The sequence below is a fragment of the Aquila chrysaetos genome, chromosome 9 (assembly GCF_900496995.4).
Source record: "Aquila chrysaetos chrysaetos chromosome 9, bAquChr1.4, whole genome shotgun sequence".
Taxonomy (NCBI): Eukaryota; Metazoa; Chordata; class Aves; order Accipitriformes; family Accipitridae; genus Aquila; species Aquila chrysaetos.
This window is the reverse complement of record NC_044012.1, coordinates 30,959,187-30,981,319: the sequence shown is the minus strand read 5'-3', so window position 1 is coordinate 30,981,319 and position 22,133 is coordinate 30,959,187. Positions and strand designations below refer to the sequence as shown.

The following is a 22,133-nucleotide window of genomic DNA, read 5'->3' as shown; positions in this document are numbered from 1 at the left end:
TGCGCAGAGCTCTGTAGGGACCATCCTCCCAGCCCCCTGGGTATCCCAGAGGGACCCACCAAGGTCCCAGCACTCATGGCTGGGGCCAAGGGGTCTGGACATGCTGTGGGGCCGTGAACGTGGCAGCGGGTGGCAGCTTGCTTCCCCTCCTTCGACGTGGGGACAGAGGGCAGGCAGCAGCCCGATGCCGGGGGGAGCACGCCCCAGCCCCGGTGGGTGACACCTGCGTGGTGCCTAGGTGCTGGGACTGTCCCAGGGCAGTGTGAGCGACATGCTGTCGCGGCCCAAGCCGTGGAGCAAGCTGACGCAGAAGGGTCGGGAGCCCTTCATCCGCATGCAGCTCTGGCTGACCGACCAGCTGGGCCAAGGCATCAGCCAGCAGCCGACACCCTCCCAGGGTAAGTGCCGCCACCGTCCCCGTGGTCCCCATGTGCCATCAGTGCCCCCAGCAATTCTACATCCATCCCCGCATGCCGGCACAGGGAAAGTTTGTCCTGCTCTCACTCCAGCACCAGGGAGAGGTGCCCCCACCACCCCCAGCACCCCCACGCGCACCCCAATCCTGGGAAGGCCCTTTCATCCCCCTCACCTCTGATGCATCCAACCCATTTTGAACCCCCTTAATTAGTCACTTAGACAATTTAGGTCTGTTATACAGATCCTCAAATGTTACTTTGTCAGAAACGAGCTTTGAAAGTCATCTAGTTTAAAAAAAAAAAAGGAAAACCACAAGAAAAATCTGTGGCTTTGTGCCTGGCATAAAGTAGTAACTGGTTTTGTCTTTATATTAGCGGTGTTTTCTCTCTTTAATTATTCCACTGGCAACTCCTGCTTTGCTGTAGCTGCCAGAGAGACTCAGCCGGCATCCCCCCTCTCTGGAGGGCAGAGCCGCAGGCGTCCCCAAAATAACCTTCCCGCTCTCACCGGGTCCCTGCCACTCTCCCCTTCCGCCAATCCCCGCTGACCCCTCTGCCCCGGTGTCGTGCAGCCAGCCCGGTGGAGCCCCAGCCATCCCCCTCGCCGCCCCCCAGCCCCGCCGAGCACGAGAAGGGCTGCCAGGAACCCCTCACCCTGGCGTTGGAGAGCAGCAAGGAAAACCAGCAGCCTGAGAGCCGGTCGACACCTGCGCTGGGTGGGAAGACGTACCCCAACAGCCAGGGACCCGTGGGCATCCAGGAGATTGTTGCCATGTCCCCTGAGCTGGACACCTACTCCATCACCAAGAAGGTCAAGGAGGTCTTGACGGACAACAATTTAGGTGCGGACCCTCTCTCCGCCTGGGTTTTCGGGAGCTGCTGGTGAGGCTGCATGGATGCATCACCCCAATTCCCATAGCCACAGCCCCCCCCTCCGCCGGTTCGCTGCAGGTGCTCGGGGGGATCCCAGCATGCTGGGGAGGATGCTGGCCGGGAAATGGGGTGCACCCGCTCTGCGGGGGGACTGTAGAACCCACCCTGCTGCTCTGCCCTGCTCTAACCACCTCTGCTTCTCCTCCGCCAGGCCAGCGGCTGTTCGGGGAGAGCATCCTGGGCCTGACGCAGGGCTCGGTGTCCGATCTCCTCTCCAGGCCCAAGCCGTGGCACAAGCTGAGCCTGAAGGGGAGGGAGCCCTTCGTCCGCATGCAGCTCTGGCTCAATGACCCCCACAACGTGGAGAAGCTGCGTGACATGAAGAAGCTGGAGAAGAAAGGTAAGGGTCAGGGCGATGCAGCCTCGCCGGGTCTGGGGTGCTGGCCGAGTGGGGGGCTCCCCGGGGCTGGGGAGCGAGCGGCGCGCAGCTGGGTCTCCTCTCCTGCAGCCTACCTGAAACGTCGGTATGGGCTGATGAGCGCCGGCTCGGACAGCGAGTCCCCCAGCACCCGCTCCGAGTGTGCCAGCCCCAGCCTGCAGCCGCAGGACCTCAGCCTCCTCCAGATCAAGAAGCCGCGAGTGGTGCTGGCCCCGGAGGAGAAGGAAGCCCTGAAGAAAGCCTATCAGCTGGAGCCCTACCCCTCCCAGCAGACCATCGAGCTGCTCTCCTTCCAGCTCAACCTCAAGACCAACACCGTCATCAACTGGTTCCACAACTACAGGTAAGGGCGCTCCAGGGCTTCGGACGTCTGATTGTGCTGTGGCACCAAGGTGGTGTCACTGTTCTTCTTCCAGCCCTCCCAGTCCCTCTTGCCTAGATGGGGAGGTGCAGACCCACTCGTGGTCACTGGAGGTCCCCAGGTGCAGGACTGCAGCCGAAACGCTGCATGTGCCCTGGCTGGCGGATCAAGAGCTGTTGACCAGCTTGACCAAGTCATGTTGAGCATCTAAAGAGGTTACCGTGCTCATGTTCACCTGCTCACCGGTGCGGGACACCGCTCACCACTGAGCAGGAGCTCCCTGTCGGGTGGAGGAAAGCCTTACGGAGGCTCCTGGAGCACAGGATCCATCCCCATAGCAGCCCAGCCCCGGCGAGCAGCACAGGCTTCATCCTCAGGCATTATTGCAGGTGGACACGTGGCTCCTGAATACTCCCCAGACCCGCACCAAGAGCTGCCTGCTCTCAGAGTCAACAGCCCAGGTGATGGGTTGTGCCCCTCCCGCTATATAAACCAGTATAAAAAGACATGTAAGTGCTCATGTGGAGTCCGCAGAGCCTCTGACTGCCTCCAACTCCTCCTGGGCAGCATAAAGTAGATGGTCAATATTTATGGGAGCTGGCTGAGGTTTCTTGCACAAAGGCATTGTGTGGGGAGTGCGGGGCAGAGCTTGAAAAATCAGGCTTTTTAGTGGAACACTGACTAATGGGGTTTTTAAACTTGTGACCTGTCCCCTTGCGTGGTTCCAGGAAAGCCCCTCCTGATCTCGGTAAACACAACTGCCCTAAAATAAACCTTTGAAAAATGTTACGTATTAAACAACAACAAAAAAAGGTAGTGGAAAACACTTGCAAAACTGGGTCGGTTTGGCTGCAAACAGCCCAAAGTGTTGCCAAATCCGTTCCCCATGTTAAAGTGGTAGTGATTTCCCCCCCTCAAAATGTTTTAAAGGCCATCAAGGTCGGGTGTTACCTCTCAAGCGATGTCGTCGCGTTTTTCTGGCTGGACATGCTTTTTCAAGACGTGATGATCGGTGGTCACCGACCCTCTGCGGTTGTGTCCCGGCAGGTCACGGATGCGCCGGGAGATGCTGGTGGAGGGTGCGCAGGACAATGACACGGACCCGGAGCAGAGCGGCGGAGCGACCATCCCCGGACGCCGGCCCCCCCACAGCCCCGATTCGGACGCAGAGGACCGTAAACCTGTGTTCAGGGGGGGTGAGCACCCCTGCGCCGCTGCACCCGTGAAGGTGAAGGAGGAGCAGGGGGAGGCGGGCGGCTGGGGCCGCCGGCGGGACTCACGCAGCCCGGCCGGGGCGGCCGAGGGGACCGGACCTCCCCAGGAGGAGCGGGGGGCAGCCCCCCATGCTGCCGCCCCCAGCACCGGCAGCCTCCCGCGGCGGGGGGGCCGTGCCGGTGCCACCGCCGGGGGACCACCACCACCGCCGCCACCGCACCCTGACAGCTCCCAGTCCTCCGCGGGTTCATCCCGTTGCAGCTTGGAGGTCTCCCCAACGTCGCCCTCGGCGGCATCCTCACCCGGCCTCGCCGGCTCAGCCTCACCGGGGCCATCCTCTGCCGGGCCGGTCTCACCAGCGCTGCCGCCGGCTCCCGGCCCCCGGCTCAGCACCAGCGTCCAGCGGCGCCATGAAAAGATGGCCAACCTCAACAACATCATCCACCGCCTGGAGCGGGCCGCCAACCGCGAGGAGGCCCTCGAGTGGGAGTTCTGAGCGCCCCCCCCCCGCCGCCCTAAATATATATATACACACCCACATATATATATATATTTTGTTAAATGCAGCACGCACCGAGAGGCGGCAGGCGGCCAGCGCCACCGAGGGGAGCGCCCGTGGAAAGGGGGGGCCCCCGCTTACGAAGCTGCCCCCCCCCAGCTTTGTTTTAAATGTGAAAAACTGGGAACAATTTTAGAAAAGAAAAGAAAAAACAAAAAATATTTATAGACCTCTTTTAGATATTTTAATAAAAGGATACTTTGGAATTTATTAACAGCTTAAGCTGCTTTGATATTAAAGATAGCTATAAAATCAAGATGATGTAGCAGTCGTGTCATTAAATGTACACTGAAGTCTTGTAGTTTGCCACTGGATGAGATTAAAAAAAAAACAAACAAAAAAAACCCACAGAAAAGACTTATTGAGCAAAGCCATCAAGAAGCACTATAAGACTGACCAAATTTAATAAACTTTTGCTGAGCGGTTTCCACCTCTGTCTGTAAGACACTGCATCGCTTCTGCCCCAGCCAGAGACTGCGTCATAGTCCCTGAAGACTCTAAAGCGAAAAACCTTGATGCCATCGAGTATGTATTTAGTTCTGGTGGTTTATGTTTTTTGAAACCTTTGTAACACAGAATGTCCCGTGCGGTTGTATATGTTGTAGAAATGTCTGCAATAGCCTTCTGGAACAAGATGTAGCATGGTCCGAACGCCGTCCCTCGCGCTTCCTCCAGCTGGCAACCGGTGGCAGCCCCAATGCAGCACAGTGCGGCTCCTGCCAGCTCCCAAAGGAAGAGAAAAAATAATGCAAAAGCAAAGAAAGCAACCTGTGCTTGCAATTGTGGGAGCAAGATGGGAAGAGAGGTACCCAGATGTGATGCTCGGGGATGGCTCCAGCTTGCTGGGGATGGACATCCATGGGATCCCAATTTCCCGCGCTCTGCCATCATCCATCTGGGAAAGAAAAACAGATGGAGCCTCCAAGCTCTGCCCCTGGGGCACCAGTGCTTGGGGATGAGCACCCAAAAATCATGACCCGCCTGCTCGCAGGGGGCTGAACCCTGCTCAGGGCTGCTCCCAGCATCACAGCCAACTCTTGCGGCTGAAGCACTTTTTTTTAGGGGGAGCGCCTGGGCAGGAGGAGCATCCCCTCGCCATGGCCATGTCCCCAAGCAGTGGCTGCCGGTGAAGCTGGGACAAGCCTTGGGGTATTGTGCCAAGCTCCTGCCTGAATTGGGCAAGCTCAGACCTGAACTGGGCAAAACACCATCGAGCTTTGGCTTTCCAGGGCTGACCCCGTGCAAAGGCGCAGGAGCTCGGTGGTGGCACCATCCCGGCGTGCTCCCTGCCGCCTCCCTGACCCCACCGCTGCCAGCCAGCCTCTGCTAACAAATTGCCTTTAAGTGACACAAGGTGGACTGGCTGGGCTGCTCTGCCCTGTCCCCTGCCCGCACGGCATCAGCCATCACCCACCAAGGCCACCACTGTCAGGAGGGCTCCCCTGCCAGGCTCCGAGGCTATGCATTGACTAATTTTCCACTGTATACATTTTTATCAGAATAGAAGGTATTTTTATATTTGGGTGGTAGTCAGTGAGCGATGCTAAAAGCGGCTCTGCAAAGGCATGGCTCTCCTTGCCCACCTACCCTGCCCCAGCGAGCCCCAGCTTGCCCACAGCTGCTCTTTTCCCTGCCACCATGCTGCAGAAGGTCGAGGAACGACCATTGACTGCTCTTCTCCATCATGTGCTAGCGGGAGCTTTAGTGGAACGGGATTCGAGGAAGCACTTAGGATAGTCTTGAACACAGCAATCCTGTTGTATTAAAGCTAGCGGGACATACCTGTCACGTTTTTGTTAGGCTCATGTACTGTACTTCAAAAGTTTCTATGAGATCGATGAACTTTGTTTAACAATTTTGGAAGGAACAAGTTCTGTAAAGAGCCACTAAATACAGAAGTTGGATACGACTCTGGCCTTGGGGTGTGTTTTGTCCAGAGGCGGTTGGGACGGGCACCTAGGTTGATCTTGGCTCATTTCGAAGTCACAGCCTTGCTTTGGGTTTATGGCAAGAGCTCCCACTGCCATAAACATCTCCCGGTGACTGGGGGGAAAAAAAGAGGGTGTTAAATGGGGTTAGTCCAGCTCAGGGTGCAATCCTGCCCCGTGAAAGTCCTGTGCTCATCCCTGGTACAGGTTTGCTCCTGCTCCCGGGATAACCCAGCATCCTCTGGCGTGAGGTTCGGCTCGGCATTGCCCGATGGTGCCACACCCTGGCACGGCTCTTCTTCAGAGCCGGCCATCGCTGGGCAAGTTTGCAGCTTCAGACATGAGGCAGGGGTGTTTGCGTTTGATGAATTAATAAATCCATATGTTGCGTATCTGTTTAAGCTTGTTTGTCGGCTAACATGTTGGGAAGGATTTATTTTTAATGAATATCTGAACGTCTGGAGAAGCTGGGCCGGCTGCCATGGAAACCAGAATCTTCCTCTGCAGCCGACTGATGGGTCCACATTAACCATCTGGATGCTGCGGGTGCACCCCGGCTGCCCTTGGTGGCACCGCTCCGAATGCTGGAACACGTAGCAGGGTGCTGTGCCGGACCAGGAGCAGGTCTTCACGCTCTGCAGTGCTCTTGGCGAGCAAGTGACCCTGGCTGGCTTCGTGCCTCAGTTTCCCCAAGGGACGTCCCCCCCGAACCCACTGCAAGACCCGGCGTTAGCAAGAAGCTGGAGACGTTCATGCAGGTGGGATGTCGTGGGCAGGGACACGGGGTCAGGGTGGCCACTTCCACAAGGGCAGGGTCCCTAGTCCCTGCGTAGCACCGACACCGGCCCTGGCAAGGGGACAGATATTTTGGCCCTGGCTAAGATCCCTTGGCAGAGGGCTGGGGATGTCCCACCAAGGGTACAGGGCCACCCGACCAGGGGCACCCAAACCAGGGTGGCATCAGGCCACACTGCCTGTAACCCCGGGTTTGGAGGGATGGTTGTAACACCCCATCAAGCCTATAGCACACCAGCAACTCTCACTGGGGCACCCAGTGCCATTTCCACTAGTGAAACTGTGGGAGGGTTATGCTCCCAGTCAGTCTCCCAGCTCTTTTCCAATGCCCAAATCCCTGTGTTGGTCACCTGTGCCTGGCTGTTCAAGCTGTCACAGAGGGCAGAACCGTGCTGTCCCTGCCGTGGGACCACCCGAGTGCTGTGTGTCCTGGTGTCGCCAGGGTGGCACCATCTCATCTCGTCATCTCATCTCATCTCATCTCATCTCGTCTCATCCCGTCCCTGTGGGGAGATGTGGGGCTCCAGGGCACTGCGAGACCCTGGCATTGGCTGTGTCCCATTCGGGCGATACCGTCTCTGCCCAGCCTCACGGACATGGTGGGGACAGGAGGGGGATTAAAATGGAGGATTAATTCCCACCTGGGCCCCCTCCCCAGGGGCTTAAAGGCACAAATGAGAACCCAGGCCAGGACGGAATTTCTGAAACAACTTTTATTGTAGCAAAATCTTGTGCCCGTCCCAAGGGGGCAAAGGGAGCTGGAGCCACCCAGCCCAAACCCAGGGCACCCTGACTGTTCCTCCCCACCTCTGGCCAACAGCTTTAGTGTCAATATAAACCGTTGGGGAAATAAAAGAGCAACACCGGCATGACACACCGGCTTCACTCTGGTTCAGCACATGAATCATTCGACACCCTCCGTTGCTGACACATACATTCCTGTTTGCCACCACAAGTGATGCTTCCCCTTAGCAAGCTGGCCTGGGGATGATGCCCTGCCCCAAAATATCTACCCAGCAAGGCGATGCCCGCAGCTGCTGCGTTCCCCTCGGGTCTGCCCCCGCTCCACGCATTCACCAGCCGGGCTGCAAGCAGCGATTGTCCCATGCAAAATGTCCAGGGCTGGATGTCACCAGCTCCCCAGGCAGCCGGGGTGCATGGTGCTGCTGCCATTAAGGAAGGGCTGCACTCACTGATATTTTCATTTTCAAACCACATCCTGCTGGAGCAGAGGGATCTGGCAGAGCTCAGCCGACCTCAGCCAGTCACTTGTGCCAAGCAGGGAGAGGAAGGCGGTGCAGGCTCCCCAGCTGTGAAACACTCACGCGGGGGCTTGGGGTGGGGTGTGAGATCCCATCAAAATCCTCCTCCAAAAGCATTATCGGTGCATGATCCCACTGCAAGAGCAACAAGAGGCCCCACCAGACCCAGAGCAGTGGTTGATTCCCAGGAGGCATCAGCCAGCAAGTGGTTCGTAGCTTGCTTGCACTGGGTGGACCACCCTGCACCCACACCCGGGCATGGCCAGTGGGGTGCACCCGCTGCCTGGCACAAGATGCCCGAGAGCCTGGCAGCCCCAAAAGCCCGCAGGTTTCACGCTTGGCTGGCGGCACGCTGAGCCCAGCTGCCATCGGTGCCAGGCTGGCATTTCGCCGTCACGGAGCAGCACTGCTGTCCCTCCATGTTGGGCCCTTGGTGGCACCATCAGCAGGTGTCCATCACCGTCACAGAGAGGGCTCCACATCCCGGGGTGAGGAGGGGACCGAGGCAGCACCAAGGATGATCACCTCCTCCTGGCCACAGGTCCTGGAGGGTCCCCAGGGTTCGGCTGCCTCTCAGGGCCGGGGGCCACGCCGCCTCTCCAGCCAGTCCTGCCGCAGCTGGGCCACCTCCTGGCCATACCGCTCGTGGAGCCGGCAGAAGGTGGATGGGCTCTCCGCTGCAGCCGCCCCGGTGCCGCCTGCCTCGCTGCTTGATGCCCGCCTGCGCGGCGGCAGTGGTGGCAGCCGCGGGTTCCCCTCGCTATCGTGCCCGCCGCAGCCAGAGGTGTTGGGCAGCAGGTCTGCTCCCGGCGTGTTGTTCCACACTGCGCAACCGTTCTCCTTCGGCATGACAGTGGGCAGAGCCGGCAGCCGCTCCGGCCATGGCTCTGGCCCCGAGGGCTTTGGCTTCCAGGAGCTGGGTGAACCCCGGCAGCCCCTGCACCCACCGGCCGGCCCCCAGCGCATCTCCTCCAGCTGCTTCTCCAGCTCCCGCACCACCAGGCGCATGTAGTCGAAACTGGCTCGTGAGAGCGACTTCACCCACGACTCCATGGCGGCCTGGCTCTCGGCCGCCAGCACGTAGGTACGAGACTTGGTGCCACCGAAGCGGATGGCGAATGCGAATTCCTCAGCTGAATCGCAGAGCTCCACGGTGCAACCCTCCAGCACGATGACGCCCACTGGCTCCCGGCTCTCCCGCTCCTCGAAGTAAAAGAGCATGTTGCCCTTCAGCACGAACCAGCGGCGATGGTATGCCGTGTGCCGCTCGCCACGCTTGTAGAGGAAGCCGGCGTTGTCGGCCGGGGAGTCACAGGTGGCATAAAAGGCCAGGCTTCGCTCGTTCAGCTTCATGGCTCCACACCCTGTGGGGACAGAGGGTGATCAGCCACCCGCCAGCACACGGAGGATGGGTGCGCCTTAATTGCACGGTAATAAGCCGCTGGCTTTTTGTTCTCCGCGGCACTGGCCTTGGCACCCACGAAATGAGGCCAGTGAATAAACAGCCCCATGATAGCCGGGCATAACCCCGCTCCCAGCCAAGGTGCTGCGTCCGGTGGGTGCCGGGTGGGTTGGGGCTCCCCGGGAAGGGGGTTTTGCCCCAGCTGAGTGTTTTCCTACAGAGGAGCCCCAAGCAGGGCTCATCCCGGTGCCCCACGTCACCCGGCACAGGTGACCTTACCGCCGGCGCCGCGTTTGCCCTGTGTTGCAGCGCTCCTCCCCGCGGCATACAGGGAGGGTTTATGGCCTGCGCCGCAGATCCGGCTGCCGCTCCGGAGAGCCGTGGCCATGAACCCTGGCACCTGGGCAAGGCCACCTCTCCCCTTGGCCCCTACTCACCGGTGGCCTCGCTGTGCCAGGCTTTCTGCCTGCCTGCACTCTGCCTCTAGCTCCGGTCTCTGGTGGCTGCCAGCATCAGAGATGCATGGGTGGCCGTGGGGGCCGTGGGATCGCTGGGTCTGGGGTCAGTCGGTGTAAGGGGGCCCTGGGGGCTGGCACCCCGATGTCCCCACTCCAGCCGCTGGCTCTAGCACCGAAACGCCTGCGGCTTTCACGCGTCACCCCAGCCTGCGGAGCACAAGGAGGACGTGGGCCAGGATTATTATTTTCCTATTAAGACACATCGCAGGGTTCAAGGAGATGAGATGGGGTCTCTCGGAGCGCCCCTGGCCGGGGGGGGGGGACGGGGGACAGCGGGGACCCCTTTCTCCCAGGCAGCTCGGGGACCTCTTTGGGGTGCCCGAAGTCTTGGGGACGTTTGGGAGCGGGGGAGCCGCCCTCCCCCCGGTACCGGCCGACCCTGCTCCGGGTGGGCTCCCGCCCGCTCAGCCCCGCACCGCTGCGCCCCCCCCCCCCCAGCCCCCGGCCCCCGCTCCCGGCCCCGTTCCCGTTCCCGTTCCCGCACGGCCACCTTTGTCCTCGGCTCCCCGCCGCCCCGGCTCGGCTCGGCCCGGCCCGGCCCGGCCCCGGCGGGCGGAGCCCTGCTCCCGCCCGGCTCCTCCTCCGCCACCGCCCCTCACCGCGGCTCGGGGCGGCCCGGCGAGGGAGGCGGGTTGGCGAGGTTTGGGAGGGCTCTTCGCCTGGCTGAGAAACCGCTCCGGAGCTCGGCCCCGGTGCTGGGAGGTCCTGGCTCGGCCCGAGCCCTCGGCGGGTCAAACCTCTGGGCACCGGGGCCGAGCTCCGGGCAGCGGCGGGGAGAGATGGGAGCGCGGATCCGGGGAGTGCAGGGGGACACGCACGTCCGTGAATGTATGCATGGATGTGTGCGTGGATGTATGCTGCATGTGTGGACGTACGCATGGATGTAGGCGTGGATGTACACATGGACATATGCATGGATGTATGCATGGGTGGGAAACCTGGGAGCTTGGTGCTGAAAGCGGCTGCACAACATTGAATTTTTGAGTCAGGCTGTTGGGGCAGAGGGTGGGTGCCCAGGAGCATCTGGCAGGGAACAGGCAGCGGTCGATAGATGGGGTGGACAGTACAAGCCCAGCAGGGAGGGCTGGAGATGAAGGCGGCAGGGCAGAGTTTGGTCCTGCATGGGTGGGAGATGCTGCAAGGGACCATGCTGCAAGTCCTGGCTGCTCTCCTGGGCTTTCAGCCATGTCATTGGGAGAGGCTGGGCCAAAGCAGCTGGGGAAGGGGTCTCTGCCTTAGGTCAGAGGGAAAGACGGAGCTGAGGCAGGAGCCGAGTGGCCTGGATGGGCGTCCGGGGGAAGGTGACAACTGGTACAAGGAGCTAGAAAGCAGGGGGTGACAAGCTGTTAGCCAGGCGCTGGAGCTGCCAGGTGTTGTGCAATCGCGTGGGCAGAGATCGCGGCCCCCTCACTCCTTCCTGACCACGGAAGCCGCATGGCACTCGAGTCACTGATGTGCTCTTGGCCCAGTGGCCAGCACTTGCCGCATCCGGGCCAGGGGTGAGCAGGTCCAGTGGTGCTGAGCACCAGGGCCGGGGCTGGATTTCCTGCTGCCGGTACCCATGTCCCAGGGCAACTATAAACCTTTTGGCTGGGAGAAGCATCCAGGCTAACTTCTGCTCCTGGCTGGCCTTCCACGCTGAAAGTGTCACCAGCCCAAGGACCACCTACCTCGGCAGTGCTGCTGTTCTCACCATGTCCCAATAAATACCAGCATCAAGGATTTGCTCTCCTTAGCGCTGTCCCTTTCCTCCAGTTTCTTCGTTCCCCGCTTGGCTGCACAGCAATGCGTATATTTTAGCAAATGAGGCGTTGGTGCTCATTTTGCAGGCCCCCAGCTAAGAAATCCTGCCATCTGTGACGTCTGCTGCAACCACCACTGCCCCACAGGTCGTGGTCCTCACCTCTCCCCCCCAGTAGATGCCCCTACCACCCTACACGGCTGCTCGGGGCTTTGCAATCTTCTGCTCATGGCAGTGGTTTTCATTTCACTGAGGGTTTTCCCTATCACTTGCAGACTTTCTCTTTCAGACTATAAAAAGGAATTTAAACCAGCACTAAAGCCATCTGGGCTTTATCTTCCCTCCTGAGCGGCGTGGCTCTGTTCAAGGCCGCTGGTGGGAAATCTCGCGTCTTTCTGCACCGCTTATCTCCCTGCCTTGCTGAGAGGTGCCCTTTCACACGGCAAGATTAGGAGGGGGAAGGACCATGGGGAGAAGCAATAGCTTTATTAGACCAGCTGGGGTAATTGAAAAAAGCCAGCCATGCACCTGGCTCTGCCTTCCTTTGCTGGGACTCCAAAACCCCGGCTGCTTCTTGCGGCTTCATCAGCTGCTTTAGCGGAGGTTGTTCCTCCACCACAGCCACTTCCCGGGGAGCCCTTCCAAAACTGCATTGGAGAATCACCCCAATTCCTCAAAAACCACCAGCAAAATTCCCCCTTGGGTTTTTCCTTCCCATTGGATGTCTCTTGAGACAGTTGCATGTCGCTACACAGGCTCCAGCACTTCCCCTTCTGGGTGGCCCCATGATATTTCCCCTGTTGTCCCCTCGTGGCAAGGAGCCCACAGCCCGTGCCTCAGTTTCCCCTGCCAGGCCTTGCTGGGAAAGGTGGGAAAAATGAATTCCCATGCCGAGCTGGCTTGATGGCAGAGGAAAAGGGTCTGAAACGAGGCGAGGGGCTGCCGGGCGCCATCTGGGACGTGGGCTGCCCTTGGCCTCTGCTTCCTTCTGCTCCCATGACTGGTGACTTGGCAGCGCGGTTACGCAGCGGCGGGTGCTCGACGGCTCAGCGAGGTGAGCTGGGGAGCTTTGAGTCACCACCAGTGCTGGCTCAGCAGGGCCCTCCTGGAAATCTGGGTGTGCTGGGGGGGGGGTGTACCGAGGGGCTGCTGGAAGTCCCCAGCTGGCACACAGAGAAGGGGTGCGGGTCTCCATCGTGACCAGTAGCGAATGGTCCCCAGAGATCCCAAATGGCCGCAGAAGCTGTGTCCTGGGGTTTAAGGCGAACAAGTTGGGACCGTCCCAGAATTCCCAGTGTGGGGCTGGCGTGACCCTCCACGGCGCAGTTCGGGGTGCGGGCACCCCTGTCCTGCTCCGGGCGCACGCGAGATTCACCGGCCCACGCAGGTCTCCAGCCTGGCAGCCCGGCGGGTCGGGCACCGGGTGGGGCTGCTCAGCCTCGGTTCCCCGTCCCCGTCGTCCCCCCCCGGCGCCGGAGGCGGTGTGCAGTGCGGCGGGTGCCCGGGAGAGGGCAGCGGGAGCCCAGGGACGGCTGCGGGCAGCGCAGCCGGGCGATCCGGGCTCGGCGAGGCTGCGTGGGGCAGCCAGCCCGTGGGGCAGCCAGCCCGTGGGGCAGCCCCTCCATCACCACCCAGTCCATCCCACCCAGTCTATCACCACCCTGCCCATCACCACCCCGCCCATCACCATCCAGCCCATCACCACCCAGCCCTCTGAAGGGGCACATCAAAGCCAGGCTGAGATTTTGGGGGTGGGAATTGCCAGCTCAGCACAGACCCCCATAGCCAAGCATTTCCAGATGTCAGGGGTCTGGGGGCCCCTCTGGGCAGAGAGGAGGGACCCTCACCTCACTGTGGGATGGCAGAGGTCACCCGCAGCTGATCACCTCCCACCCGGGGAAATGCAGATGTGCCACTTGCAAACCACCCCACGCATCCTGAAAACAAAGCAGGTCAGAGTGTGGGAGTTGAAAAGAGATGTGGGAAGGACAGTTGGAAGCTGATTAAGGCTTTTACAGCAGAAGAAAGCAGCAATGGTTAAAAATTGAGCCCGGTGCAGAGCGGAAGGGCAGCGACAGGGTGTGTGTGTGCGTGTGCGTGTACAAGGGCATCTGCTCAGCTCTGCATAAACAAACAGAAAAAGCAGAAGTCAGTGATAGTGAATTAGCAGTTAGGGACTGTAGAAAATCCATACAGGAAGCAAAACAAAAGAGAAATCTCAGGCCACGGGGGCTGAGGACGCTGAGAGGGCGCTTTTGAAATAGATGAAGCTCATAAAGGAAAGTGTGCAATAGCTGTGAGCTGGGACAGCCACCCGTGGGAAGGAGGGCAGGCACCAAGCTCTGCTGACCGCTCATCCGTGCTGAGAAAAAAAGCCAGAAGGTGCAATTATGCATAAAGCAACGGCAGGAGGAATTAAAAAGCAGCTTTTAAGGTAAGATTTTATCACATTAGCCACTCCCTGCCACTTCCCTGTGGGGTTTGGGGAGGGCTGGTTGGTTGCAGAGTCTCCTGGACCCCTGAAGCAGGTGATGCCCAAGGGGAGCATGGGGTTATAGCCCTGCAAGAAAGTCCAAATCTGGTCCCGGGGCATTGGTGAGGCTGGAGGGGAGGCAGTGGGGCTGTGTCCACACTGGCAGCAGCCCAGGGCCGTGGTCTGGGGATGGCCAGCCCCAGGGCACTGCACCAGCGAGGGGGTTCCTGTTTCAGTCTTTTCCTTGTCAGAAGGGAATGGATTGGGAATGGATGGGGTGAGTGATTGGGGTGTATTTTAAAGCATCACCTAGGATGGAGCCCACTGGTGGTGGCACACAGATGCTGGTTCACAAACAGCTCAGCGTGCCTCAGCCCGCTATCCAAGGGCAAAATCCCGCAGCTTCCACCTTCCCAACACCCACAAATCGATCGTGTGGTGTCTGTAAAATCCCAGCTGCCACTCCCCTGGGTTTCCCGGGCTTGGTGTGCTGGGTGAGTGCCAGCCCGCGGGCAGGGCTGCTCTGCTGCTGCTCTTCCATGCCTGGTGTGAGCGGCACTTGCATGGGGGTCTGTGGGGCAAGGAGAGCCCCTCCATACCTGACACTGCTGCTGCTCAGGGAGGATGAGGCCCCAGAGGAGCTCTTGGGACAGCTGGTGACACGGGTGGGAGAAGTCCGTGGGCCAGATATGATGGTACAGACCACAAACCAGTCCTTTCCCAGAAAAAGGTGCAGTGAAAGTTTATTGTCCTCCCAATTCCCATGGCTTGCAGGGTGGGTGACTGCAGCTCTGCCATGCAGCCCTTGTTCCCCCGGAATGGGATGGTGGCAGGATGGCAGCAGGATGGCCGAGCCTGCCCCGTGTGCACCCACCCCGATCCCGAGCCCTGCTTGGGACCGAAGGGACACTGTGACCACTCTGTCACGGCTGAAGCCCTTGCCTACAGTGCGGAACAACTCTGGGCCCTGTAGCCAGATCAGCTCCCGCCGGGCATGGGCAGTGCCCCGCAGTGCTTTTGGCAGCAAGATAATTTCCTCCACCAAAAGGCAGAGAAAAATTATGAGAAATGGGGTTTGAGACGGCATCTTGCCCACCGCTGCCACTGCAGACGTCCATGGGTCCCAGCCTGTGGAGCCGTAGGAGGACGCAGCACGGCAGGGACAGGAAAGCAGGGTGTTTTCCTGCCCACATCCCCTCCTGAGCCCCCAAATGACCCCGTGCCCGGGCTCCCTCCCGGCCCCCGGGGAGCAAGAACCAGGCTGGGGCCGGGGGGGGGGGGGGGCAGTGCAGTGCCCGGACACCCCCAAATCCACAGGGAAAAAATTGTAAAACTCATAAAAACCTAAAAAAACCCACCCCAAACCCAAAATAAAACCAACCCCCACGAGCGCAGCCGGCCTGTTTATGCCGCTGCCTCCGCGGGCGCGGATGCGATAAGATAAAGGCACCGGCGGGGAGGGGCGGCGCGGAGCTGTGCGCACCCGCGGAGCTGCCGGCGGGGCCCGGAGGGACAGACGGACGGACGGACGGAGCGACGGACGGACAGACAGACAGACAGACAGACGGCGCGGCCCCTCCGCTCCGCTCCGCCCCCCCCCCCGCGCAGCCTCCGCCCTCGGCCGCCCCGCTCCGCTTTACATAACCCGCCCGGGGCCGGGGTCCGCGCCCCGCGCCGCCGCGGCTCCGCTCGGCGGAAATGCGGAGCCACTTGTCCCGGTTTCCTGCCTGAACCGAGAGCCGTACCGAGCCGTGCGCCCCGTCCCGCCCGTCCCGTCCCGTCCCGTCCCGTTCCCGGCCGTTCCGCCGCGTTCCACCATGGGCGAGCGGCAGCCGGACGCCTTCTCCTGCAGGTAACTGCGGGCGCGCAGCGGGACCGAGCTGGGCTGGACCGAACCGGGTCGGGATAGGGGCCGGGATGGGCGTCCCCGGGAAGCGGTTGCTGCAAAGTGAAAGTGCCGCCGCCGCCGCCGGGGTCCGGCCGGGTGCGGGGGGGAGGCAGCGCGGCGGCCGCTCCTCCTGCCGCAGCCCCCGCCTCGGAGCCCCGGGCGCGGACCCTCTCCCCCCTCCCCGCGGAGCCCCAGCGCCCCCGCTCCGGGAGCGCGATCCCCCGCCTCTGCCAGCTCCGAGCCCTCGGACGTCTCGCCACCACCACCCAACCCCCCCCTACCCCTTTTTTGCTGGGGGACGCTCTTATCCCGGGCCCCTTCCTCTGGCTCCTGCTTTCCAGGAGCTGGGGTCACCCGCGGCGACCCCTGTTCTCCCAGCACCCGTTTCCCCCGTGGGTACTCCCTGTCCTAGGGGCCCTGTTCCCCTGTGGGTGGCCCCGTCTTCCTAGCACCCCAGAGCACCCCCTCTTTGGGATCCCTGTCCCCCTCAAGGTTCCCCCATTTCCCAGCAGCCCTGTCCCGGGGACCCCTGATCCAGGGGTGCAGCATGCACGGAGCCAGCCCTGCCCCTCTCCTCCGCCTGCCCCCAGCCCCCACAGCTCCCGCCATGGGGCTGGCCCCTTTTGGAGGGCACAGAACCCCCTGGGGTGATGCCCACCTGCCCCAGCCCCCGTTGTGGGGTGCTGCCCTGCCCGTGGGGACCATGCCCTGCCTGCCAGCCCCGCTGCCCCCTTCTCCTCTGCCCCCGTGCCCGCTGTGAGTGCCAAGCGGAGGTGCCAGCCGGAGCCTGCCAAGCGGCTCCTCTGGCTTTCTGCTCCCTGCGGACTTTGTTGGCTCACAGGCGCTGCCTGGCTTGGCAAGCACGGGGGGCTCAGAGCACGAGGCCGATGCACCAGCAGGCAGCATCCCGGCGGCCTCCCCGTGCTCTGCCGGCATGCCCAGTCCCACTCGTGCCAAGTCCCGGCGGGGTCACCCGCAGAGAACCTGGACCTGCTGGATCCCACAGCGGCAATAACACAGTCATTGCTGCCCGGGCTGGGATTTACTGTCAAGGAAACAGGGATGAGTTGTCGAGCTGTGATTTCAATATTGTTGTTGCAAATTGATTCAAGATGTGCTGGAGTCGTGGGCTGGTGGCCTGGGGACTTTTCGGGTTGCTGCGCTTAGGTAGGAAAAGCAGCTGGAGGAAGAGGTGGCCGGCATGGGGACCTGGCACTGTCTGCTCTCGCACGTCCCTGTCTGCTGTTGGGCTTTGCTGGCAGGTTATGGGGACTGGAGTTTAAAGGCCCATGAAATTACTAGCAGGTTTCACTTTGACTTGTTTGGGACTAGATCAATACCTCGGATTTCTTTTTAACTTGCTTTTTGTGCAGGAGAGCCTTGTCCCTGTGCATTCCTGCCACCCCCAGTACTGCTTTTATTTTCTCCTTTATCTTTATGTCTTTATGGCCTCTGAAAAGATCCATTTTGGTTTCGCCGGAGCCCCCAGGGCAGGGGGTCTGTCAGCACTGTGTATCGTGCCGGAGAGTTTGGGGTGCAAGTGCCAGTGGCTTTTGAGGGGTCTTACGTCCTCCTCGCCCAGAGCAAACCCTCCCCACCCACGGGACTGCCAGGGACTGACCCTGGCACTGCGAAGACGTCGGGACAAATCCCAGCGGGTGAGATGAAGTGAAAGTGCAAGAGCTTGGCGCTGACGGGGTTTGTGGTACTGCCAGTGCTGCCGCAGCTCGGCGAGGAGGAAGGGCCGAATCCAGCCCTGGGGAAACCACTGTGGCAGGGAGGGAGAACCAGGTTGGTGGGGAGCTGAGCTGCCGGCTGCTCCCCCTTGTCCCCATGGGCAAAGCCAGGGACCCCCAGCCAGCTGCTCCCCCAGAAACACTCCGTGTGCCTGGCTTCTCCCACGCCTACACCGCCGGAATTCATTTCATGCAACAAAACAAACCCTGTCGAAAGAGGCCACCCCGCTGCTGGGCTTTTCCCTGCAGGTGGTGGGTGTAGGAGAGGATGATGGTGTAAACTGGGCTGCAGGGTTCCAGATGCCACGGTGATGGGCACTTGGGTGAACGGGAGCAGGCAGAAGGTTTCTGGGGAGCTGGGCTGGCCACAGCGGCTCGTCCTGGTGAGCTCCTGTGGGCCAAGCAAGTGTGGAGCTTGCGTTTGGCCTGAGATGGGTTCGGAATAGGCTGTCTCCATCCTGTCTCTCCCGGTGGAGTGATCAGGGGAAGCCAAACGCGTGGATTTCCCCTGGATTTAAAGTGCCGTAACATTGCCTGTGTCCCCAGAGGTCTGCGGCACTGCTCAGCCCACGCAAAGCCGTAGATTAAGGCCAGTTCTGGCCTCTAATATAGCAAGTTGTGTAGTGCCAGGCGGTCAAATGAGAGGGGAGTGTATGTCCTGCGAGAAAGTGGGGATAGGAGAGCAAAATCGGCCTCCCCAAAACTCCTGGCTTTTAACCCGATTTCCTAAGAAAACACAGCCTGTGTGTGGGATCTCTCCAACATGCTCCTCTATTGCTTTTTGATTTGTCCGTTTGGTTTAGCCAAAGGAGAGAGGGAAGGTCCTGAGACACCCTGGTGTTCTCCAGCTTGTGTGGAAACAGCTGGTGGGTCGCAGGGAGCGACGGTGCTGTGCCATCACCCTCTATGAGACCCCAGAGAATCCACACTGCCAGAGGGGGCTGCTCCCAGAGAGAAGAGCTGGGCAGTGCCAGGCAGCTTCTGCTGTGGATTGTGCTGGTCTGACATACAAATGGCCTTGGCTGTTTTGTAGTGATGCTGTAAATATGTGGGTGCTGTTTTGGGGGGGTGATAGAGGCCCTGTCGCCCTCCTTGCCTCTCGTGGAGTCCCCATGCTGCCCTGGGTGTGTGGGCTGGGGCTTTCTGTTCTGCTCAGGGGTAAATCAGCAATATTTACCCCACTGGTGAAAACAGGCTGCTGGAAGGGAGAAGAAGCTCGGCTTGAAGGGCAGCAATAAAACTTCATGGGGCTTTCCGTGAGCGTGGAGTCGGGACTGCTTTCTGTGGCTGTGCTCGCTCTGCAGCGAGTGTGCCCAGGGCAGGCGATGTGCCGTGAACACGCCGTGTTGTGACCCAGCTTGGAGGAGAGGGTGAAAGTGCGGTGCTCCCTCCCCACACCCCCCCGCTCCTTATCCCACATCCAGAGGCTGCAGCCAGACCCTTTCCCAGCTCTCCCCCTGCACCAGCCCCTCTGGCCTTGCTGAGTGGCTGCATCTCTGTGCCCACCCCCAAATGGCTGCCCCGCACCGCTTGTCCCCCTCTGTGCTCTCAACCCAGGGTTGCATCCAGCCGGTCTTCCAGCATCCGCCACCATGGTCCCCGGGGGATTGGGATGCAGAGAGGGGCCGCACTGGCACCATCCTGGGGGGATGCTCGGCACCACCCAGCCCTTGTGAACCCACCCTGGGTGGGCTGGATCCCCCGGGGACCCGCATCCCCCCCAACCCCCCCGGGGACCCGCATCCCCCCGAGCCCCCCACACCGGATACTCTCCCATTGAAAAGTGCTGTTCATTGTAACCCGGCCTTTTATAGCTGCCTCGCGAGCAGGCTGCGGGGCCGTGCCAAGAAAGGCTGCTGCCGGCTCAGAATAGCTCTTTTCATGGAGGACATCCTGGGAAGGAACAATGTTCCCGCTCTTGGGATTGTGGGAACTTTGTATTTCTGCCACTCGGGAAGCTGGAAGCTGCGGGACCGGCGAGGGCGTCTCCCAGCCCCTCACTTTGCTCCCTCCTGAAAATAGTCCTGGGGGTGAATTTTGAATAGCCTCGTGCTTATAAAAGGGAGCTGAAAATGCTGCCGGCCACTTGTCCTCCGGTTGGGGAACAGTTGTTTCTGGGAGAGCTGGCACACAAATCAAATTTCCTATTTACATTGCTGGCATGCGTTTTCCTGGCGTGGAGAGTCATGGCAAAGAGTTGGGGCCGGTTTCATTTTCGGATTGCGGTGCACTGGCTGCGCTGCTCATGCTCCAGGGCTGCCTGTGCACGCACGCGTGTGTGAGCAGGGCTTGCTTGGCGCAGGGCACGGCGACATGGTCTCTGCTCCGGAACGTTTCCCTTCGAGGCCGGATTTGCAGCGCTGGGTGCTGGCGGGTGCCCTTCCCGTGCAGCTGCAGCCCCCTGCGTGGCTGTTCTGTGATGGCTCCCGGCATTGCCCTGGTGCCGCTTGGTGCTGCCGGCTCTTCTGGCTGCAATTAAACAACAAATGCATTTACTGGGATTTTTTGTTACCACAAAGGCAGAAATAACCCACTGCCGGATCCAACCCGTGGGTTACTGTCCCAGCTGATGCCGGCACCCGCTACCGCAGCAATACTTGCCAGGTTGGGCAAGAATTTAATGAGTTCTCCTGGGGGCGGCTCGGCTGCAGGGCTGGATCCTGCACAAGCCGGGGCTCGCCACCCCAGCCCGCATCAAAGCCAGCCCGTGGCTGGTCCGTCCTGTCCTGCTCTTCCTCAAGCTTCTGGCCCAGCACCCCAAAACAACCCCAGCACCCCAAAACAACCCCAGCACCCCAAAACGGCCCTGAGATGGGGCGGGCTGGGCGATGTACAACTCTTCCAGTGGCCTGGGGGACGTTAGCCCCCCCATCCCAACCAGCTTGTGGCATGTCCGAGGGTGGGCTGAACTCTCCATTCAGTACAAATTAAGGCAATTAGCTGTTGTGACACGTCCTTTGGCTTGGCGCTGACCTGCAGGACAGCTGGGACTCCCTTGTAGGAATGTATAGGGTATAAAGGTTGCGGATGTAAAGTCTGCCTTAAAGCCGCTGGCTGCTGAATTCCGGCATCGTGGAGCGCGATGGGCTGGAGCAGGGAGAAGCCCACCCGGCAGTGGGCACTCACATCCCTGTGGCATGTCCCTGCCAAAACGTGGGGCCAGGCGGAGGAGCAGGATGCTGCTGCGGTAGCTCACGCGTGGATTCATCCGGGATAGCCCTTTCCACGTGGGGAGTGTGCCGGGTAGGAGCAGGGAGGACAGCATTGCTGTTTGTGCCGGTGCCGGTAGGAGGAAGCGCTGGGGGTGTATTTCCCATCATCGTGCCAGTTGGAAAAAGCACGTTGCTACCAGAGACGGCCTTCAGCTGCTTCCCGCTGCGTGGCGCAGGCGAAGCCCGGCTCTTCCCGTGCCGCAAACCTCTCCCGAAGCTGGTGTGGAGCGAGCCCGAAAACTTAGAAGGCGAATTCCCTGTTCTGGGAATCTCCCACCCACCTGAGGAGCCATCCGCACGGGTGCCCCGCTTGCCTCTGCGTTTCGGGGGAGCATCCTGCTGAGCGTGCCGGCGGCCGTGGCATCAATTCCCGGGTGCCAGGAGGAAGCAGGAGCGCGGCTGAAGGATGCTGAGTCATCGGCAGGCTGGCGGCACTGATAGACGGCCATGGACGGGGGCCCTGCCGGGGGGTTCGGCCGGGCCGCAGGCGGGCGCACGCCCGGCACTGCTGCAATGCCGGCCGGTCCTGAGCTTCGGGCAGCTCTTCTGAGAAGCCAGGCCCCGGCGAGGCTGGCGGGGGGCAGATAACATCTCCCCTCGCCTAGAAACTTCGCAGGACGTACTAGGAAGGGTGGCGGGTGGGCAGAGATAGAGGTCCGCTTCCCGGCGTTATCGCCTCCCCGGCTGCAAACAAGATCCGCCGTGCCGGCGTGCACTGCATCGCCCCGCTTGCTTCCTCCCAGCCCCTCTATTTTTTTTTTTTTTTCTTAATTTTCCCTCCTCCCAACAAATGCAATCACTTTTCCTCCCCTCCCAGCAGCCAGGGTGCTGCTGCCTGGCAGCCGGAGTTTCGGGGAGGCGGCGGTGCCCGTGCCGGCGCGGCAGGATCCGGGTGGGTTGGCCGATGTTTCCTGCCTGAGCGGAGTGCATGGCCCCGATAAGTGCCGCGGGCGAGCACGAGGTTCGGCGGTAAGCGACGCGGTGCAGCCGGGCTGGCTGTAGGGAATGCTGCTGCTGGGCTCAGCCGGGCACGCCGGGGCTGCTGCACACCGGCCATGGGTGCCGTCAGATTGGCCTCGCAGCAAAATCTGCTCGGGGCAGAGATACGGCGTGGTTTGCCAGAGCCCGACTGCCCCTCAGTCCCGCAGGCAGCAGAGCATCCCCCCAGGGGCACGTGCTCATCCCTGGCTGTGTCGGCGGCTGCGTCTCCCCAGGCCGGTGGGGCCGGGCGGATCTGGCAGGCGAGGCAGCTCTGTCCCTGGATTTCTGCAGCTTTTCATGTTGTTTCCTCCCTTCCCGCCCGCACTCCAGCTTT

The 22,133-nt window shown here is 61.0% G+C and overlaps 3 protein-coding genes across 15 annotated transcripts in view; 2 read left to right on the top strand and 1 right to left on the bottom strand.

Moving 5' to 3' along the window:
• CUX2 (cut like homeobox 2) overlaps positions 1 to 5,772 on the top strand; it is a 68,393-nt gene extending 62,621 nt beyond the window's left edge. Inside the window, 5 exon segments of the mRNA XM_030025782.2 lie at positions 239 to 398; positions 989 to 1,258; positions 1,501 to 1,689; positions 1,798 to 2,071; positions 3,137 to 5,772. Of these exon segments, the coding sequence (XP_029881642.1) occupies positions 239 to 398; positions 989 to 1,258; positions 1,501 to 1,689; positions 1,798 to 2,071; positions 3,137 to 3,800 (1,557 nt within the window). The 3' untranslated portion in view covers positions 3,801 to 5,772.
• Positions 5,773 to 7,284: 1,512 nt separating this feature from the next.
• On the bottom strand, positions 7,285 to 10,297 carry PHETA1 (PH domain containing endocytic trafficking adaptor 1). 3 transcript variants are annotated; one of them, XM_041126090.1, is made up of 2 exons: positions 10,259 to 10,297; positions 7,285 to 9,915 (listed from the first exon to the last, which is right to left on the bottom strand). In XM_041126090.1, exon 2 carries the CDS (start codon positions 9,199 to 9,201, stop codon positions 8,422 to 8,424), a length of 780 nt encoding a protein of 259 aa, XP_040982024.1. In that variant the 5' UTR covers positions 9,202 to 9,915; positions 10,259 to 10,297; the 3' UTR covers positions 7,285 to 8,421. The 3 variants fall into 3 exon arrangements, with proteins under 3 accessions (XP_040982024.1, XP_029882631.1, XP_040982023.1); XM_030026771.2 differs by having other exon boundaries at positions 7,285 to 9,212; positions 10,259 to 10,294; XM_041126089.1 differs by lacking the exon at positions 10,259 to 10,297 and having other exon boundaries at positions 7,285 to 9,212; positions 9,688 to 10,210.
• Positions 10,298 to 13,632: 3,335 nt separating this feature from the next.
• The window catches only part of SH2B3 (SH2B adaptor protein 3), a 29,455-nt gene continuing 20,954 nt past the window's right edge, over positions 13,633 to 22,133 (top strand). For 6 of the 11 annotated variants that reach the window (XM_041126251.1, XM_041126250.1, XM_041126246.1 and 3 more), the window contains exon 1: positions 21,649 to 21,779. In XM_041126251.1, the coding sequence (XP_040982185.1) occupies positions 21,747 to 21,779 (33 nt within the window). In that variant the 5' untranslated portion in view covers positions 21,649 to 21,746. Of the gene's footprint in view, positions 13,944 to 15,436; positions 15,835 to 21,592; positions 21,788 to 22,133 lie in introns of those variants that run through there. The other 5 variants (XM_041126248.1, XM_041126253.1, XM_030026368.2 and 2 more) reach the window with 5 other exon arrangements.

Bases quoted from the DNA above. Each gene is read 5' to 3' on its own strand.
- PHETA1 (XM_041126090.1), bottom strand. From the start codon at position 9,201: ATGAAGCTGAACGAGCGAAGCCTGGCCTTTTATGCCACCTGTGACTCC.